The sequence below is a fragment of the Monodon monoceros genome, unplaced genomic scaffold, assembly GCF_005190385.1.
Source record: "Monodon monoceros isolate NGI ecotype Baffin Bay Population unplaced genomic scaffold, NGI_Narwhal_1 Super_Scaffold_6, whole genome shotgun sequence".
In the NCBI taxonomy this organism is placed as follows: domain Eukaryota; kingdom Metazoa; phylum Chordata; class Mammalia; order Artiodactyla; family Monodontidae; genus Monodon; species Monodon monoceros.
The window spans coordinates 69,453,990-69,476,221 of record NW_021703783.1 but is presented as its reverse complement, the minus strand read 5'-3'; the positions used below and the strand labels follow the sequence as shown (position 1 = coordinate 69,476,221).

Genomic DNA, 22,232 nt, shown 5'->3' with positions numbered 1-22,232 from the left:
CACACACACACACACACACACACACACACACACACACACACACACACCATGCAGATTTCTTTAGATACTTACAAAGTCCACGTTTAAAAAAATTCTCTGGTGCAGTGCCTGAAGATATATCACCATGTTTTATTTGAGGAGATGGTGACCAAAGCAATGCAACATTTGCCTACTATATGCCCAGCTAGGTATAAGGATGGGGGTGGGGTGATGAAGAACTTTTTTTTAAAACATGTATCATGATCCTTTCCCTCAAGCTGCACATTAGTTTGTGAACCAAGAAACTATATTAAAAAGAAAAGGTTTATATTCGAAATTCGGTATCCATAGAAGGCACTCGTGAAATGTTTGTTCAGTGAAGTAAGGATACGTAACTGTGCAGCATCATAATCACCTGTGGCACTTACGAAAATCATAGGCGTCTGGGCCCCACTGATTCAGCAGGTCTGAAGGCATCTACATTTAAAGACATTCCTTAAAGGAGGTTTAAGAACCAGTGCTCTAGATGGTCTATTCTGTCACAGTTTAGAGACCAAAGTGTTGTGACCTTGATTTAATCTCATTTCTTATTATGAGTAGTTTTATCTATGTTGTATGGATTTATATAAATGTTAGATTAATACGAGTCTCCAAAATATGCTTAAAGTAGGCCACAACTGGGAAATTACAGCTCTCATGGGGCTGCTGGTAGAACCATGGAGCTCAGATGAGCAGGGGAGGTCTGAAGTGGTCCTAGGTGTCCAGTTTCAAATATGTGCGCAAGGAGTCATAGATGGAAGGTGATGGTGTATCTGACCACACGCTGAGCATGTCCAAAATTAAAATGGTATTTAAGAAAAATTACTTATAGTCATTATTTTTTGCTGTGTGAGGAACACTACTTAACGAGCACCACTTCCTGTGAAATGTCAAACCGATATTTTCAAGTAGGTATTATAACCACCTTCCAAGATTTTCCACTCTTGTCTTTGACCATCTGCTTATTTTCAGTCTGTTACCTATCAGTTGATACAGTGAAAAATGGCAGGAAGCATGGAGAAAGAAGTGCCTGGAAAGAGATACTTATTAACACTAAAATATAATTCCTTCCCCCAAGGGCAAATGTAAAAAATCATTAAACTGAAAAAAGTCTTTCTGTCACCCCTCGAGCACCTGACTCAGAGGGGAACTTTTTAATTTCAAGAGTTGATCTAAATGAAATTAGTGTGTTTACTTTGGATTATCGGGGGGAAAAATCAAGTTAGTAACGAAAAAGGACTTAGAAGGTCACTTCTAACTGAATAAAGACCTACTTAATGCCCAGCCAATATTTCATAGAGTAGGACATTGAAAGATATAAAATAATCCCTGGTCTCAGAGTGTTTATAATCTAGTTTGGGAGCTAACCCATCTCTATGAATATATGAGTGCATATCACTCAGTCTGCAATAACCACACGTAAATGGATACCATTTGAAAGATTTTCTGGTATAGCGTGGGAAACAACCTATGCTAATTTATTGGTTCAAAGAATGGATTTTAGAATCTGGCACACCTGCTCTTTGACCTTAGATAAGTAACTACGTTTCTAAATCTCAGTTCTTACTTACCATTTTGTAGTATAGATTAAATAAGAGAATGTATATATAAAATTTTTACCACAGTTATTATCACATAACCTCTCTGTGCCTCAGTTTCCTCATCAGTGTAATAGATTAACAGTACAATTGACCTTTGAACAACACAGGGGTTAGCAGTGGAACATCCATCTCACAGCTTGTAGTTGGCCCTCTGTATACAAGCTTCCTCCCTAGCTGTGGTTCTGCACCTGCAGATTCAACCGACCATGGATCATATAGTACTGCCGTACTTAACTGTTAAAAAAAAAAAAAAAAATGGGTATGAGTAGACCCATGTAGTTCAAACCCATGTTGTTCAAGGGTCAACTGTACTTAACCTCATAGAGTAACTTTAAAGATTAAATAAGTGAATAGAACAGTGCTAGGAACATAGCAAGTGCCTGCTAAATACTGTCTGTCAGTAATGGTAGTAGTGGCATTTGTGGGGTCATAGGATACTGGAGTCGGAAGGGAATTTAGAAACAATCTAGACAAAGTACTTCCAAAATAGGAAAACTGAGACCCAAGAGTGGTGAAGCCCAGCTCCTGGTCCCATTACCTGTGCTGTATCTTCTAGGACAGTGGTTTTCAAACTGGCTTCAAGAGTCCACCTAGCCTCTCTGCTTTTATTATTTATGTGTCTGGGTTTCTAAATAAGACTTGGCTTGAAAAAACAATTGAGCTTATGAAAAAATGTTTGCAAGCCACTGCTTTAAATCAGCATTTGTGGGATATCATTTGAGAACCATCCAGTCACAATCTCTTAGGGTACGTGTTAAAAGTATAGCTATCAGGGCCCTGCCTCAGAAATACGGAATCACAGCTTGTGGAGATGAGATGTAGGAACGTTAATGTTTCTGACTAATATGCCAGGTGATAGTTATTTGCATAGAAGTGGCAGGGCCGCTTAGGCCATAATACTTACAATATTGGGTTGTTTCCATGTCTGAAAAGAAGCTGTGTTCCCATCCTTAGCCTAAAACTCATAATTTCACTAATTCAAGCAACAACATGAGTGACTTTTGAGTTTTATGGATATAGATAATCACAGCCTCTCTCTAGAGAACAGTGGGGCAAAAAAGCGTCTTCAAGTAGGTCAGGCTTACCGGGGTGTTTGAATACCAGCTCTGCTATTACCCAGCTGTGTGACCTTGGACAAATAAGTCCCTAGACCTTTCTGGGATTCAACTTCTGGTTTTGAAAATGAGGAACTAGGACATGATCAATACTTAGTTCTTAATCTAGGATTCATAAACTTTGAAATTCTTGCAAATGGAACTCTAAATTATGCCTACGTGTGCCTTATGTGTGTTTCTAAGAAGAGCATGTATAACTTTCATCTGCTTCGCAGAGACGTCTGTGACATCCAAAAAGATAAGAACTACTAAATCCGATAACTTGGGAGACCCTTTTTAGCTCTGAGATTCTTTTATTCCATGGAGATACTTTTTTTGGCTTGTACCTTTTGGAAAGATTCAGTTATGCCTTGACAAAAGGAGGTTATATCGAGCAAGAGGATCTGGTTTCTTTGCAGACATAACTTTGGTACATTTTATTTGAGAAAAAGAAAGTGGGTTGAGAGTACCTTTTTGCCTTGCTTTTCATAGTAATTTCTTCAGCTGAAATCATTCCTTTGCCCATTCTGCCAGTTCCTCCTTTGCTTTAGGTGGCACCTTGCACTGTGCCCACAAACATTAAGTTTGTTTGCTTGGGGGTGATTCTCATGTCACAGAAGCACACGATTTATGACTTTACTGTCATTTTCTTTTAAATTTCTTATTGGACACTTTTTACTGCCCCTGCAATCCCCATGGTTTTCATTTGAAATCCTTCTGGCATGTTTACTCAGCATAATAGTTCATCTATTTACAGAACATTTTGCTTTGTTTCCAAAAAATGTTGCAGGACTTGTTTTAAATGGCAAACTCAGACCTACCTAAAGAAAGGGTCAAGTATCTGGGAAGGGGATGAATGAAACTTTAAAAACTTGTGTCTATGGGATGGTTCAGCTGTAGCTTTTAATGATTGTTAAGTGTTAATATAAGGAGGAATCCAAATATTGAAATAGTTCAAATTAATTTTTCCTTTTGTTCTTCCTGCTGTTCCTTTCATTTGTGACATTTTTTCCTTCATTTGGGGGAATTTAATTGAATATGACTTTGTTGCTTTTTAAAAAACCTTTTTATCTTTAACTATCTGTTGAGTAATTATTTGTCTTCCTCAAAATGTTTAAGGCAGGTTGCTGTCCCAGCCCCATCTTGTAAAGGTGAAATTACTCTGTCTTTTCAAGGTCAGTCTACAAATCAGTAGAGTAGAATTAAAAGTCAAGAATTCGTGGTTTTCCCGGTCTTGAAGTAGGCACTTATTTTAAGTAGATTATATTAATACATGACTCTTAGAGTTTAAAATAATGGAAGATTATAAAAATATACTTAGATAACAAATTTCACACTTTGAATGGACAGTTTTGAATGATGCGGAATTTTTATTCTTCTTCAAATATGATGTTCTTTGGCTATGATTACCACTGCCTTAAAACGGAAGATTGGAGTCTGAGACTTCCCATTTCTAGGTGAACTCTGAACTTTATTAAGCGTATCTTCTCTTTAAAAGCAGAGGTCTCACATAATTTTGTTTGACCCTTGAAGAACAATGGTTTGATAGCTGGAGAGTTTTTAAAGTTTATTTTGATTAGTTTGCAATATTTAGCATTTAAATTTCTGCTCCTGTGGTCAGTAGAAAATTCTTTTCTCTGTTTTAAGCTAAATTTAGGACTTATAGTATGCAAAGAAAAGACAGAAGCGTATTAGAAATAATAGTCGTAAAAACTGACAAGTAGCGGGCTATGTTACCAAGCATGTCAATCTTATCATAAAGAAAAAATTGTTCTTCCATTATAAGATAAACCACTTAGGTACAAAATCTCCTGCTCCTTGACTTTTTAAAGTAATCATTATTGTGTGAGTATCCAGGTGCCATGCAAAGCACTTTGTATGGATTTTCTCTTTTAGTCATCACAACCCTAGGAGGTAATTATTTTTACCAACAGCTTATTGATTAGGAAGCTGAGGCCTGGTGATGTTTAGTAACCTGACAATCCTCACCTGGAAATAGGGAGCTGAATAGAGGTTTGAACCCCTAACTGCCCATCTCTAGAGCATAAGAACCCAGTTCATAATTTATGATGTTTTAACTTAAGATGTCAATATCAACTGCCATTTAAGAATTAGCATTCCATCCTCTTGAATTTCATTTCCTAGGTAGTAGTCACCTTATCTTACGATTAGGAAGCAGTCGTATTATAGAAGTTCAATTAGTACTACTTAATTGGAATCCACATTATAAAGTGTGTCTATGAAATAAACCAAAAATGTTCTTAATCTCTTCTATCTGAAAGGAGAATGAGGGTCATCTAACTTCATTTAGATATTCTTCACTGAGAAAATATGACCCAGAAAAGTCTTTGAGTTGTCATGTTAATTTTTTCTAAATCACTAATTGAGTTGTTATTAAAGGAAAAAAAAGGGTAATTAACCTGGTTAGTTAGATTTTTAGTCAACATTAACAAGAGATGGCTTTATTAAGGAGAAATAAAAAGACAAAAAGCTGGGAGTTCCCTGGTGGTGCAGTGGTTAAGAACCCACCTGCCAATGCAGGGGACACGGGTTTGAGACCTGGTCCGGGAAGATCCCACACGCCGCGGAGCAACTAAGCCCGTGCGCCACAACTACTGAGCCTGTGCTCTAGAGCCCACGAGCCACAACTACTGAAGCCCACGTGCCTCGAGCCCATGCTCCGCAGCAAGAGAAGCCACCGCAATGAGAGGCCCCCACACCGCAATGAAGAATAGCCCCTGCTCGCCGCAACTAGAGAAAGCACGCGTGGAGCAATGAAGACCCAATGCAGCCAAATAAATAAATACATATATTTTTTAAAGGCAAAAATCTTTGTCCTGTGTTATTTCTGAAGACTGAACAACCAGCATTACAGTAAGCTGCTGCAGGAGTGAACTGGGATATTTAAAATATAAGCGTAGAAGGTTAGGTTTTTTGCTCTACAGCAGTGATTCTTAAACTTCTCTGGGTCTCCCAGCACTCTGAAAACTGGACTCTTTCCTCAGAAAGGTTCACATATGTGCAACATTTTATGTAGTGTCAAGGGAATCATGAGTTATTACTGCTGCATTTTGATTCTTATCTAGAACTTGGGAGAAACAACTGAGACAAGTGTGTCTCACTAAAGATGTCCAAGAAGCCACTGATTTCATGAGACTTAGAGACCTCAATGATATTTGAATCATGAAATCCAAAGATTTTAGATAAGTGATCTAGAGAGGGAGTTAAATGTTCTGACTTTGAGTTCTTTTTCTCCTGAGTCCAAATACCTGCAGCGTATGGTAGGCAGCCAGTGCCTGTTTGGCTTGCAAAGACTTTTTCTTGGCTGAGTTTCCAGCATTTCTACATGCCATTCTCGTATGCATTTTACCTCCTCATGTCACTGAGTATGGTCAGTCCTTAAGACATCCAAAAAAAGATAGCAAATGGGCCCATCTAGTAGTAGAGTGAGCCCATCACAAAGTGACTTGTTTTTGCAGTTTTATGCATTTAATGATCTGGCACAGTACTTACATCCTCACACTCCACACCACAAAGTTCATTGGACCTTTGGAATAATTGGACCTTTGGTAAATTTTCCACCAGTTAGGTTCTATTTTATTTTATTTTTTGCCCTGAACATATTTTACGAGAATAGATTGGTTCTTTCAAAATCTGTAGCCTTGGTTATGTATCCATTTCACCCTACCAACAGTATGCTTCCCTGGAATCTAAACCACGTCTCTGCTTTTTCAGCGTACGGTCTCTGTATAAATATTTAATACATATTCAGTACTTTCCTAATGGTGTTCTAAACTGCCCCCAGTCTCTATTCTCTCCTTGCTCCAATCCATCCCTCCAGACTCACCTTCCTAAATTGACGGTCATGTTCCCTTCCGGCTTAAACACCTGCAGTGTAGCACCACTGCTTAATTCCATGAGAAAGGTAAATCAGACTGAATTTTTCATAGTTATCTACTTCACCCTCTTCATCTTACAGACGAGGAGCAGAGGTTTCACTGGTCCCGCTGGAACTTGTTCCACTGGAACTGGTCGCGCTGAACCTCACTGCCTCCCTCTTGGCCTCCTTGGCCCGACATTTAGGTCCCTCACTAATAATGGCTTTCCCGGGGTATTTCTTACCTCCTACCTGCTAGAGCCTGAATGATCTGTCCCTGGTCTCCCATGTCTTTGTCTTTGCATATAACCCTATACCTAGAATGTCCCACTCCCTTGCAATTAATAATAAATACTCATACTCATTCACACACCACGCTCAAGCACTAAGTATTTTAAACAAGTTATATAATCCTTGTTTAGTCTTAATAAATCCACTAGCTCAATTCTATGATTCCCATTTTACACATGTGGAAATTGAGGCTAAAGAAGATTAAGTAGTTTGCCTAAGATCTCTGAGTTAGCACGTGGCAGGACATGGATCCATCCTGAGCAGTGTGTCCCCAGGACCTGTGCTGTGAGGCCTACATCAAACTAACTGGCTCGAAGGAACAGCTTATCTTCCTAGTTCTAGGTCAAAGGCTCCCTCTACTCTTATCAAATTTCCACAGTGCTCAATATACATAAGAGAAACCGAATTTATCACAAGGTTATCTGTGCTTTCTGAATGCTATTTAACATACTATAAATGCTTGGAAAGTAATATAATAATTCATGAAGCAGCCATAAAAATATACAACTTGACTTCCTAATTTCTCTTCCAAATGTAATTGGAAACAAACCAATGCAAGCCAAGAAAGTAATAATGCGGAGACTGATCTGTAGATAACTGTGCTGAGACCAGCGCACAGCACCAAGATTTGTATCCTTACCTCCAGTAGGTACTCCTGATGACTGTGACCTTGGGATGCCAGTTAACCTCTCTGTGTTTTCTTCTGTGAAATAGGCTTAATAACACATATCTCTGGGGTCGTGATAGAGACTGTGTATGAAAACTTAGACTGTAAAGCATTTTTCAAAAATAGTATTACTTTTCAGTTCTACCAGAAATTAAATATCAGTAAATCAGTTTAATGCAGAAATTATTATTATATACCCCCCAAGTGGTAAGGTGTGGAGATTTCAGTGTGCGGGTCAGAGAACTTCTTGTAAGGTTTCTTTGCACCAAGTTTTACGTATAGATTACTAATAAAATTGGCCAGCATATCGCTTACATTTTTTCTGCCCTTTCGGTACATACTCAGATCCTAAGTTATCTGAATACCAGTTCGGTGAATTCTATATTTATTTTCTGATAATGTTAGTTGTGCTTAAGGACGGCTAGGTTGTCAAGCAGCTTGTGTTCAGAACACCTGCCACTTCTTGCCATGTTTCTCCATCTGGAATGACTTTCATTTACACGGTTGGTTCATAACAAAACAGAATGTTGCTGCTCGTTCTGATTCCAGCTTTTAGGTCAGCTATGTCTTCCACTGGGGCTTACATAAAATAACAAAGTCCGGTACGCGGGCCTCTCACTGTTGTGGCCCCTCCCGTTGAGGAGCACAGGCTCCGGATGCGCAGGCCCAGCGGCCACGGCCCCCGGGCCCAGCCGCTCGGCGGCATGTGGGATCCTCCCGGACCGGGGCACGAACCCGTGTCCCCTGTATCGGCAGGCGGACTCTCAACCACTGCGCCACCAGGGAAGCCCAGACTTTACTGTTTTATTGGGGGTGGCATGAGGAGGGTTGATGGTGAGCCTCACAAGTGGAAAATATCTAGGACAAGTGTGCAGAGAGTAGATAGATGAAAATATGTAGTTGAGCTAAGAGGCAAGGGAGGCTCTGCTGTCAGAGACCTGAGTTCTAGTCCAGACTTAACACGTAGTAATCGTGTGACCTTAGTCAAGTTTCTTGACCTCTTTGAGCCTTAAGTTCTTCATTCATTAAATAGAGATAGTATGTGAAAGGGATTCTGAGGCTTGGATGTGATCATGCAACATAAGCCCTTGATAAGCACAGTGCCAGCACATCATAAATATTTGGTAAGTGTTAGGCTGGAGGCTGAGATGAGTGGGAGATGGTACCATTGGAAGTAGAATGGTAGCGTGCACAGTGGGATCATCTACTTCCTTGGCTCCCCTCTGACTGCTTATGCCTTTAACTAGATTCTTTTCTCACCAAATTGTTCTGATTCCAGAAGCTATTGGCAAAGCCAAGAAGAAACCATATGGATTGTGTTCTGGGAGACTTGTCAGAGACGACCTAGTCTGGCAAACATGCACAACACCCCAGCTTACTATGGGGAATAGTAATGATTTTAGAGACAGGGTAAAGGGGAAAATGAGTCCACCAAGGCAAGGTAGACCCATTGAGGATATAATAAAGCAAAACCACTTTTTTTACATTGTATATTATTTTAAGACTCAATGGGCTAAGTCAGTTTATACATATTATAAACGGGCCATATGATACAGATGGAAATTTTATCTGTGCTAGAAGGGTGAGATGTAAGAGGTGGTACTATATGTAGAAAAGGAGACAAGTGAACCTAGAACTCTGTAAGTTACCAGGATGTGTGCCTTGGAAGTCAGTTGCCAGTATAGCTCTCGGTGAAGAATATGGATTGATTGGCACATTCACTCATCTCAGCTCATAAATTGACTCTCAGACATGGGTACTTTTATCTCCACTTTACAGATGAGAGAAACCAAAGTACAGTTTAGATTTGTTCCAAATTCCCTGGTTCTAAATCAGGTGCTTGTTCAACTTATGCCACAGTGACTGGTGGAAATGGGTTAGATAGTCTTTGAAAGCCTTTAAAAGAAGCTAGGTAAACACTTGAGGCAGCTCAAATGTTCAGCACCAGCTAAGTGGATTAAGTTATATCACAGAACTGAATCTTTCTAAATTAATTAAGTGATAAAGCATTTGCCACTCATAAGTATCATTGATCTTTTGAAATTTTGCAGACATTTTTTTCTAGGATCAACGTAGAACAGTAGTTCTCCAACTTAAGCGTACATCAGAGTCACCTGGAGGACTTGTTACATGAGATTCAGTAGGTCTGGTGTGGCCCGCGACTGCGTTTCTACAGATTCCCTGGTGATGTTTATATATCACTTGGTAAACCACTTACAAGAAAAATGTACTGTGTTACTGATCCTTTGGAGGAACAAATAGGAATATAATCCTAGAGGGAAATTCCAAGACCACAGATGGAAATTGAAATTCAAATCATGTTTCCAAAACTCAGTAGATTATACTTAGCCACCCATAGCTGAATTTGGAGGAAAAAAGATTTGTATTATCACTTTATTTCTGGAGAGTGCCTTTGATTGCAAAGGGAAATCAAGAATGAAAAATCACTATATATGTAAATACTGAAATTCAGTAGTAACTAGAAGCATAATAGGTTTGTAGGTGTTTTTCTCCAAACCACTAAAAACAATATGACTGATATGTATGGATTTTCTTACAGATATTTTTTTCCTTTTTTTTTTTTTTTTTTTTTTGGTCTCTGTAGGTGGCAAATCTTCCAAAAGACTATAAGATAACCCTCAAATATGTCCCCGGGATGGACGTTTTGGTATGTAAACTGTACATTTCTGGGTTTCATTTTGGTAGCTGACAAAAGAGATGGGATCATTCATATTGAGATAGGAAATTATCTGCCATTTAGGAGTTTGCTAATTGTCAGAATTTGAAGAAGGTATCTTTGGAATTTGACTTACATATTTTTTTTCCTCAGGCAACTGCTAAACTTTAGTTTTGGATGAGCATTTCAGCACATGTGTCTTACACCTGTACTCCCAAAGTAAATAAGATCACCTTCCTTAGAGCTAGCCACTGATTTCTCTCTTTCCTTCAATCTTCCCCCAAAGAAGGCTTGAGTGTAAAATTATGTCAATTATTTTCATACCTGAAAAGGTCCTATATAAGTCTCCTATTTGAGAACACAAATGTTTTATCTCTGAATTTATTTGCAATGTGATTGATTCTTAAAACCTTACAATAAAAATACGTGGCTATGATTATAGGTACTCCTTTATTACTGTAAGCAATTTTGTTTTTCTCATTACATAGTATCAGTATTCATACATAAAGAAATATTTCGAGCATAGGGAATAATGTAATGCCTGTGTACTCATCACGTAGCTTGTCAAATGGTACCATTGTGCAGTATTTGCTTCAAATGTATTTTTTAATATTGAATTATGATAAATATAACTAAAGCCCCATATATGCCCCTTTCCTATACCCATTAGTGCTCACTTTGTCTCTTAGGAATAAGTATTCTGAGCTGGAATTTTTCATTCCAATGCATGTTTTCAAGGCTTGACCTGAAGATACCACCCCCTTGGAGCTGTGTTGAGTGCAACAGCCCACAGTAGCCCTGCTCTAATACTTTGATTGCAAACTGTACATCCATTCATCAGATACCAATTTTTTGCATATTTTATGTTAATGCCATTATACTGCATGTATCACTTTGCAACTTGCTTATATTTTGCAACATGCCTTTGACGTATAACATGTTCCACGTTGATTCATTTTAACTACTGTATTGTTCCTTTGAGTTAATTTAAAATCATTTGGGTTACTCTCTGCTCTGCAACTTGACATCTTTCCATAACTTAACAAAAATACTTATTACACATCGACTTTGTGCAAGTTGTCTTAAACTTTGAGTCCTTTCTGTGGACGAGTCCATCAAAATTATTACCAGTTCAAGTATGTTAAGCACGCCACTCAGTGCTGTGTTTAAAACGTCTTTCAAAGACTATAAGGTTGTGATTTCAAGAGCATTCTCTTGAAAGGCGTATTTCTTTTCATTAGTTTATGCTAAAATATTTACTATCTACTACGTTCCTTAGAATTCCTTAGAACACGTACCTTCTTGTTGAACAAGTTATCCTCTTTGTTGACCTAGCAAGTCTAGGTCAATGTCTGTCCTATTGAATTAGGAGAGTTCTCTGGAAATAATAATGTAACATTATAGCCGCCTGAAACTTAATCATTTGCTTACTCACTCAACAAGTGTCCGTTTAGGAAACACTACGGAGCTAGCACTTTATGAGACACTTTAAGAAACAAATATACATCAATTAGCCTTATGTTCAAAAACTTTAATAATAATGGGCAGGGGGAGTAGCTGGCCTTTTCATAATGCTTTTCTATTCTCAGAATGATTTCATGTTTTTAATCTCCTTGGATTATCAGAAAAACCCTGCGAGGAAAGCAGGATAGCTACTGTGATTCCTATTTTACAAATGACACCCTGAGCTTTACAACCCAGAAGAATTTTGCCCAAAGTTAAACAACTAGAAAGTGATAGAGCCTTAAAAAGAAACCCTAGGTCATCTGACTCCTAACCCTAAATGTGGGTATCTAAATAATTATAATAGCAAGGAAAAGTGTTCTAAGTGAAGCATCTAAGTAATAAAGATGCACCCTGCTCCTGACTATAGAAGCACTTAGGCCTGGGATTGCCAAGCTCTCTCAAAGAAATCATGCAACTCTTTGAAAAACAATGTTAAACTGAAAATAGCGAAATAGATTATTTTGTGCTGGTATAAATCATAGATTGTGCTAAATCATAGATTTCAGTATCGGTTATTGATAACAAGAGCTAAACTTGTAAAAATAAAGCTGATTCATTGCCACCTATTTTTTTTTCTTGTTCCTGTAATTGAGAAAAGTCCGCTATTATTTGGTCTTGGCACACTGTCCTGGCACAACTGGAGAAACTCTGTTCTTGGCTACCGCCGTTGGCGAGAAAAACAAGCCCGTGCATAGGCCTTTGGGTAGAAATAGGGGGTCTTACGCTTTGTTTTACCTTCATTTTAAAATGTTAGTTTCTGCCAAGACCAGAGGAGTTTCCCAGTGGAGAGGCCCCTGATTATTTGTCAGTGGTCAGAGCCCCAGCTGCTGTATCTTTTGTCTTTAAACAACAGAGGGTAGAGTGGGAGCCAGTATGGGTACCAGAAAGATTCTCTGGGGCCAGAGCAGTAAAATTCTTCCAGAGGCACTAGGCAGAAGAAAGCAATAGGGTAGAATACACTTTATTTTTTGCTTTTGTTTTAAAAATAAGCTAAATACTCCTGAAAAGGGGAGGTTACTTTTCTAAGGGTCTTTTAAGAAAATTACCCAGCAGATTGTCTCTCACAAATAGCAGGGTGTGATCCACTGGTTGGTATTTAAATCTAACAATAATTACCAATTTTATTTTAAACTCTTTGAAACTATAATACTGTCAGACTGTTAGGATTTCCTTTAAGTTCCTAAACTAAAAAATCCTAGACGTTTCTGACCCTTTCCACTTACTAGTAATGTTATTATAGAAAGAACAAAAGCTGAGTTGCTGAATTTGGGCCACACATCTGCTGTCATTCTGACCCCTCTAAAATGATATAAACTATGAGTTGCTTGTGGTATTTGAGTAAAAAAATTCATCCCTTTTTAGTTAAATTACATATCTATCAGTTTTCTTCTAACTTTTTATTTGAAAATACTTTCAAATTTCCAGAAAAGTTGTAAGAATATTTAAAGAACACCCATATACCTTTTAATACAGATTCATCTATTTTTAACATTTTGCCTCATTTGCTTTACTAAATGCTTGCTTTCTGTGTGCACATGTGTTATTTTTCTAAACCCGTTGAGTAAGTTGTATACAAAATGGCTGTTTAACCCCTAAAATACTTCAGTGTGTGTTTCCTAAGGATTTTCTCTTACATAACCACAGTATGGTTGTCCGCTTCAATAAATTTAGCAGTAACTAAAATACTTCAATCTATTGGCTGTATTTCAATTTTGTCAATTTTTTTTTTGCATTTTTTTCCCTCTAGTACAAGATCTAATCTAGGATCATGATTTGCATTTTAATATCATCCATGATCGGCAGAATAATGGTTCCCCAAAGATGTCTCATGCTGTGACTATATTACCTTCCATGGCAGAAGGGTCTTTGCAGATGTAATTAAGGATTGGGGGATGGGGAGAGTATTCTGGAGTATCCAGGTGGGCCCAGTCTGATCACATGAATCCTTATGAGAGGGAGGCAGGAGTTTAGGGACCAGAGAGAAGATGTTACACTACTGGCTGTGAAGATGAAGGGGCCACAAGCCAAGGAATGCAGGAGATCTCTAAAAGCTAGAAAAGGCGAGGAAAGGGATTCTTCTGTAGAGCCACTAGAAGAAACACAGCCCCTGTGATCACCTTGATTTGAGCCTAGGAAGACCCATTTTGGACTTTGACCTCAAGAGCTATAAAATAATAAATTTGTGCTGTTTTAAGCCCACTAAGTTCATGGAAACTAATGCATCGTGTCTCTTTGATCTTACTTTAAGACTTCCCAGCCTTTCTTTGTCTTTATGACAATGAAATTTTTGAGTTATACAGCCCTCCCCTTTCAATAAAATATTTCTCTTTGAAACAATTGATGTTTTTTAATGATTATATTCAGAATAAGCATTCCAAGCCGTGATGCTACATTAAGTGATGACGTGTCCTCAGGTTATCACATCCAAAGGCACACAATGTCCATCTTCTCTTGCTGCATGTTTTGATCTCCTGGTTCAGGTGTTCCACCATTTCTGTGTATTTACTCATTAACAACTAAGAAGCGATCTTTGGGGAGACACTTGAAGACCATGTACAGTTCTTCATCAAAATTTCTCTCGTGGATTTAGCATCTATTGATGATTTTTACCTGAACCAGTCTTTACTGTCTTGTCAGTTTTTAATCATTACTCTTTTAAAAACAAGGTTAAACAAATAAGCCATCGGCCATACATAATGTTATTCTAACAGTATGCCTCCCAGCCATCTTCCCTCTGTAGCACCCTTCCTGCACAATTTTACTATCTCAACTGTCCCCACCTTCTTTTGCCTGGTTTGCTCCCTCTGGGATCTTCTCATCTCCCTCGCCATTCCAGGATTTATTATGTGAGGTTTCAACTCTTCTTTAGAAGACAGGGTGGTTCTTCTTTAAAAAACAAAACAAAACAAATACACTTGGTCATTTTACCCCTCCTCTTCATAAGCTTTGAATGGTTGTTCTTAGGAAAAGGAGCTCCTTAAACAAGGCCTCCAAGGTTCTCGTGATCTGGCACCTTTCCAAATTCTTGTTCAGTCCCTCAACCTCACATGTTCCTTGATGCCACTGTTTCTTTCCTGCATGCCTTTCTCTGTACCTAGAGTGCTGGTCAATCCTTTTGTTTAGGTAACTCCTGAATCTTTCATTTTCTTTTTTTTCTTCCTTCTATGGTTTTCTTTTTTAATTGAAGTATAGTTGATTTACGACGTTGTGCCAATCTCTGCTGTACAGCAAAGTGACTCAGTTATACACATATAGACATTCTTTTTTTTCATATTCTTTTCCATTCCATGGTTTATCCCAGGAGACTGGATATAGTTCCCTGTGCTATACAGTAGAACATTATTGTTTATCCGTTCTAAATGTAATAGTTTGCATCTACCAACCCCAAATTCCTTCCCCCCCTCCCCCTTGGCAACCACAAGTCTGATCTCTATGTCTGTGAGTCTGTTTCTGTTTTCTAGATAGGTTCATTTGTGCCATATTTTAGATGCCACATATAAGGATATCATATGGTATTTGTCTTTCTCTTTCTGACTTAATCACTTAGTGTGATAATCTCTAGCTGTATCCATGTTGCTGCAAATGGCATTATTTCATTCCTTTTTCTGGCTGAGTAATATTCCATTGTATATACGTACCACTTCTTCTTCATCTATTCATCTGTCGATGGACATTTAGGTTGTTTCCATGTCTTGGCTATTGTATATAGTGCTGCTCTAAACATAGGGGTGCATGTATCTTTTGGACTTGTAGTTTTGTCTGGGTATATGCCTAGGAGTGGGATTGCTGGATCCTATGGTAGCTCTATTTTTAGTTTTCTGAGGAACCTCCATGCTGTTCTCCCTAGAGGCTGCACCAACTTACACTCCCACCAAGAGTGTAAGAGGGTTCCCTTTTCTCCACACCCTCTCCAGCATTTATTTGTCTGACTCTTTCATTTTCAATTTCACTTCTTTAAGGAAGCCTTCCCTCTCCTTGAGGAAGCCATATCCTCCTATTAGAAACTCTTTTCATAGCACTCCTCAGAGTAGAAGTGCTTTCGTTTATTTGTGGAATTTAGTTGATAATCTTCTATTCACCTGTAAACTTCCTGAGGGCAGGCATTGTATAATTTTGCTCTTCTATCCTCAGTGTCCAACATATGATAGGCACTTAATAAATTATCTGCTGAAAGAAAATGAAGAAGGAAGGAAGGAGGAAAGTGCCCTAACATGTAATCACTTGTAATTTCCCCGAGGCACCAATTGAATAGAATCTACAAGATTTTGATGATGAGGCGAATAACTGTAACTCATCACACATTATCTGCACCTCAATGTCATACTGTTATCTTCTTTTAGATATGTGTGCGTTTTGTAAAAACTCTTAGGTCTAAGAGCTGTATCATGCAATTCTGAGGAATCATGGTTTCCGCGAGCCTTCTGTTACGCTACCTTCTCATTGTTCTCAGCAATTGAAGGCTGAAAGCCAAATTCCTGAATCTGATGTTCTTGACCTTCCCTAATCTTGCCCCACCAAAACCACTTCATCTTAATACCCGTTCTTCCCCAACACAGACTCGCCCCTCCAGCCAGATGCATCCCTGCCTCCTAGAATCACCTTGCTTATTCTCAATTCCAAGGCTGCCTAGTACTACTTCCCTTTGCTAGGAATGTTCTTTTCTCCCATCCTCTCATCCAAATTCTACCCACAGAATTACACAATACCCTGGGGCTAAAAGCATCTTAGTGGTCATCCGCCTCCAAGGTCAACTTAAGATCCCTCTTTCTCATAAGACCATTTCCTAGTGTTCCAGACCATGCTCTCTTCCCCATATCATTTGGCCACTAAAAATTGACATCACCCCTATTTTGTGCTTCTCCTTGGTGCTTGTGGGGGACAAGTAGTCAGCAACACTGATGTGGTATCTGCTCTGTGGACCTTACCTTTTAGTTTATTATCTCTGAATTTCTATAGAATTTGTCCAGAAACAAATCATTTGGGGTACTTGATCATATATTGCTTACATAGCTGTTTAAAATCGTATGCGTTATGGACTTGTCTCAAAGTACTGTTGTGAGAAATAATTAAGATATGAAAAACCCAAGATATAGTATACGTACAATGATTGTCCTATGTCATCACAATTATTTTGTTGTTATATTTTCTCTTTTTGCTGTATTTATCTAAAGATTAGGGATCAAATCTTTTACTCCTTTGTATTTCCTTACCATTTAAGCAGGTAGTAGCTACTCAAAAACTACTTACCAGTAAACATTTAACTGTTGGCAAAAAATGCGTGATTTCCAAATCTTGAGGAACCCATCTCATTTGTTTATATTCCTTTGGTTCTCACTAACAGTAATGAACTCAAGCTTTACCAACAAAACAAAACAAAACAAAAAAGTCCCATTATTTTAAGGAGACTGAAGAATAGCATTCCAGTCAAGGATAGGGATGCAGCCAGGCCTCATGAAGGGACGGGAGCCAGGATTGGAAAGCTACCAGGTTTTCCTTTCCCCTTCTCTGCAGCTCTGCCTCATTCTGTTTTGCCTGTGCAGAATTTTTCTCTGTTCCAGTCACCTGGGGGGCATATCGCTGCCCCAGAGCTCCCACATTTACATATTGGTTTTGACCCTGCTCAGAGACTCGTTGTCAGTTCCTATCATTACTACCAGTTTTGGGGAGGGACTTTCTGATTGACCCATCTGGCTCAGGAGGGCACTATTGTTCAGTCAGCTGTGGCCACAGGGCAAGTTCACTATTTGTAAGTGTGGATCCTCAGAATCCACCCCTATGATTTGATGTGCTCCCTATAGAAATAGACGTCAGTCAAGTAGACACTGTACTTAACTACTTCCATCTCTCATATAATAGAGTACGTATTTCAAAGGAGTAAGTGTAAAATGTTAGGTAAATGAATAAAATATAAGATTAAATACGATTTTTAAGTGGCTCTTTTGTATTCTCAAAGTACAGGGCCCATCTTAATAAATGAGTGATTATATTAAGATACTTTCAGAACATCTAGACCATTACTATCTGATAGAAGCCGCATATGTAATGTTAAATTGTCCGGTAGCTACATTTAAAAAAATAGAAAGGAACAGGAAAAATTAAGGATATTAAATTTTATTTAGTCCAATATATTCAGTGTTATCATTGTACCTTACAATCAATATAAAATTATCAGTGGGATAGTTTTCATTTTTTTATATTTATTCAGAATCCACTGTGTATTTCATACCTACAGTACACTCCAGTTAGACATTAATTTTCATCAGAAATATTTATTCATTTAGCTTTTTATAAAGTTTACAGTTGAAAATGCATATTCCCATACCTAAGCTTTTCCAAACATACTTAAAAGTTTTCCAGTCACCAAATCAAGTATTGATTTTTTAACTTTCAACAGACTGAATTAGTTAAGCAAAAGTAATATTTTAGTTCCTCAGTCACACTGGCCACATTTTGAGTGATAAGTAGCTGAAGGTGGCTAACGGACCCCCTATCAGCTAGCACAGATTAGACAGACCCCTGTATTTTATAGAGAAACTGAAGTTCTGAATAAATGACTTGCCTAAAATCACGAAGTGTGTTAACCGAGTTAGAATTAGACACAGCCTCTAGTTCATCATTGCTGCCCTCACCTCCCGACGCTGATCCTTCCTCATGGTGCTATTTTGTGTCTGGTTCAGAGGCCATTTATAGGCCTGCCCCGGGAAACATCACATATTTATAGTGTTTGGACTGATTACCATCTTAATCAGATTGAGGTTTCTACATCACTTTAATTCAAACAAGAAAATGCAAAGTTAGATGTCTACAGTAAACACTGAAAACCCAAATTAATTGTTTAGACAGAAGACTAAAATAAATGACAAAACCCAGCTCATCTAAAAGGGAGTTAAGATTTTGGAGACTCTACAGTAGTAATGTGAGCGCACAATATTTTACAAAGTGTTATTGTAGGAATGTTTTAAATCTGCCTGCCCGTGGAATGTTTGATAGTGGCAGGGAGTGTCAGCTTTCTAGGCCTAAAAGTAAAATCCAGAGAGAGTTCGCTAAAGGCTATTAGCCTTTGCTCTTTGGTTGCAACGATTGCTGGGAGAAATCTGCTTTCCGTAGTGTAGCTCTGGGTTCATTGAAATGAGACAGAGCCATTTCCAGTTCTTAAGAAATCTCTTAATTGAGGTTAAGGACCCGTGTGCCTTGTCCAGATGTGAGACCACATGAGTCATGAAGAACCCAGCAGAAGAAAATACTGCAGCTGTATGTGCTTTGACTGTATTCACTGATAAAAAGAACTAGACGAGTGCTTGGGAGTCTTGGTTTCTAATATTTAAGTTTGTTGTGTAATCTTGGCAAGCAACTTCACTGCTTTAGGCCTTGGTTTTCTCATTTATGAAATTGGTGGGACTGGACCAGATGGTCTTCAGCATTTCTTCCAGATCTAAACCATTGTGATTCCAGTGGCATGGCTCTAGATTCTTTTGTCTGCCCAGCCAGGAGGTAAATGCTAGAAGCACAAGAGGAAAGAAGGGAATGCTTTTGTACCCTGGGCATCCATACCTCTAATTCTCTAATTCTGGCAAGATTGAGGGTTGACGCTCATTAAAGAAAACAAAACAAAAGCAATCAAACTGGGTGGTAATCCTCGTAATTAGATTGGTTGGATTAGAAGATGGGGTGAAGACTGACTGTGACTATTCCTCAGAAGCCTCGTAGCTTATGAGCCAGGCCTTTCCTCCCTCTGAGTCTCTAATGGATATTTTACCCCAGCTCCGTTGTGGAGAAATCCCTCACAGTGCAGACAACTACATGAGGCCCACTAAGGAAGCAGACACGTATCTAAGACAGTTACCAAATGGAAAAGGAGTGCCAAGTGCATCCATGAAGAAATGTTAGAGTATGTATTGTCCACTTTCAGATTTTAATTCCAAAAGGCTTATGGTGACTGCTCTTAGAGACTCTCTCTTCATCTAAGACTGATGTGGAAGAGTGTGTCAAATGTTTTCTACTATTAAACTGGAACAGTTTCTTAAATGAAGCAGGGGATGGAGATGAGGAAGCAGGCCAGATTTAGCAAGTCCCCAGGATGTTTTTATTTCGGCCAGTGACTCAAATTTACCAGTTCTGGGTCCACAGAGGTATTATGTCATACATCTTATGAAATTCATATATCATCTATTTTAAATTTTCATTGTTGGTTTTTGGAAGCGGTCATATTCCTGGTTATGTTTAGAATGCTTTCAATTGTAGTAGTTTTTATATCTTTAATTGTTAAATCATTAATTTGGTGCTTATGGTATTTTAAAATCCCTTAGGAAGTTCACAGTTTTTACCCAGATCTTCTGTGGTGGCATGCTAGCAGGTCAAGGACAATGAGTCAATATCATTGATTCAGTTAGCATTCTAGAATGATACATGTTATATGTGTGTGTGTATATATATATATATGTATGTATATATATATATGTATGTATATATATATATACACACACACATACAAAGATGAATAGAAAGCATGTGTTGCTCCAGTAGTCCTAAATAGAGCTGCTATAATTGACCCAGAAAATGTAAGACAGAGGCTACCAAGAAAGAAGGTAAGAAATTAAGAGTATGGAGTTAAGGAGTTTGGAGTTTTTCAAAGCAAAAACTGTATTTCTTTTTGTATGTATATGGATGAATAAAACATTAAATTATGTGTACTTCAGGAATTTGAAAGGTACTCCTTACATCACCTCTTTGACATCCTGGGTGACTTTATCAACTTTATTAATTCTTCACATTCTTCTAGTGAAATAAAGAACATTATGTATATCTTACATTCTTCTGATATATGTTGAGTTAATATTTATATAAAACTATTTATTTAAAATGGTCTCTGAAAGATAAAGAGTGACAATAATGCCTGTTATTAAGGTAAAGGAAAAAAATTAAATTTGTGACCCTCAAACTTTTAATTATCTATTTCCTAATCATAATCTTGGAAGAGATGAAAAACAGAGAGACTTCCTATCATCTCAGAAATGAAATATTTAGTTCACTGAGTTTTGTTCTCTCTGCAAATCACTGACTATATTTAATTAAAAAGAAAATGCGAAACTGCTTGATATTCTTGTCAAAACTGGTTTCCTTTCTTGCAGGCAGACGAGTTAAAACTGGCTAATATTTAATATTGTTTACCTCAATTTTATCTTTAATAAATCCAATAATCTTTAAAAGCTAAAATATAACTGTTTAAACAAATTTAGTGACAAGAAAGAACTTTGGATTAGTCTTTTCCAAGAATGAATAATGAATGATATACAGTTAAAGACGTTTAGAAATATATTTTTCAGCAGTGTAGTCCAGAAGTTTATATCAAATATCAACGAATTTTTCATAAAAATTGACTCCGTTTTTTTGAGTCAATTGGACATTGACTCAATGTCCTTCTAAAAGGGCAGATATTGGGCTAGGCAGGATTTAACTAAGAAATTAGAGGTTTAGGTTTGAAAATGTTACTGGGAAAAGTTGATTGCTTGGACTGTTGATTAGGTATGTGAAAACAAGGGTGGGTGGCCATGGGGCGAGTAGTCATAGTTAAATAAGAACTTGAATATGGAATGTAAACATAGAGTTCATTTGAAAATAGAGACAAACAGAAGTGGCAGTAAGCACCCCCGAGTTCCCAGTTAAAAATAAGAAACATACAAACAAACTCTTTTCTGCTTTAACCACAAAAAAGCAACAAAAAACAAAACCAAAAAGAAACAACAGCAACAAAAAAACCAACCTGTTCATTTAAGGCAAAGACCACAGAAACAAAAGGAGTACCTTAGTTCAGAACAAGGGAATTTGATTTTGGTTCCTACACATCAGAGGATCTGAGAGGACAGGCAAGCTTATTCACAAAGTGGAGCAAGGACAGAGTTTGAAAAGATTAATACATGAGATCTGCTTGCCATGGAAAAATTTGCACAATTTCAACGGAATGAACGAATTGGTGAAGGCTGTTCTACCGAATAAGTACTATTAAGGCAGTATTTACAGAATGTGCTCTTTCCTATATCCTAGGAAATCTGCCCCTTGCTGATAGGGCTGACTATCTAAAGGGAATTATCACTGTCTAAACAGGCGGAAACTTGGAGAGCAGTCAGCCCCAAAAGAAAGACTGACAGCTTGTAAAGAGCCTTGTTAACGATGCAAATATGAACTTGCATATGCTTGAGATAAGCGTTAATTTTACAAAACAAAGAGTTCATTCTCAACATGTTTTGGAAACACAGTCTTTGAGAACTTGGTTGATGTGTCAAATGAAATGGCCTAATTGAACTAATTCCCATTTAGGGGTTTGTTTATTCTACTTATCTGAAGCCAGAGCCAACACTCCCTAAAAGTTTTGAATGGCATTTAATGCTTCCAGAAATTGCAGCTTACCTATCTGTAGATAAGCCAGTTTCCCTTTCAGCTGAATCATATTAATTAAAACTGTTCTTTAAATAAATGTAAAATGGCCCTCTTGTATAATTTAGAA

General features: G+C 37.9%; 1 protein-coding gene across 4 annotated transcripts in view; it reads left to right on the top strand.

Annotated features, from left to right (window-relative positions):
* Positions 1 to 22,232, top strand: part of KITLG (KIT ligand) — an 88,148-nt gene that overhangs the window by 38,339 nt on the left and 27,577 nt on the right. For 3 of the 4 annotated variants that reach the window (XM_029205479.1, XM_029205481.1, XM_029205478.1), the window contains exon 3: positions 10,154 to 10,216. The exons of the other annotated variant lie outside the window; for it this stretch is intronic. In XM_029205479.1, coding sequence (XP_029061312.1) covers positions 10,154 to 10,216 — 63 coding nt within the window. The remainder of the gene's footprint in view (positions 1 to 10,153; positions 10,217 to 22,232) is intronic. 4 annotated transcript variants of the gene reach the window in all.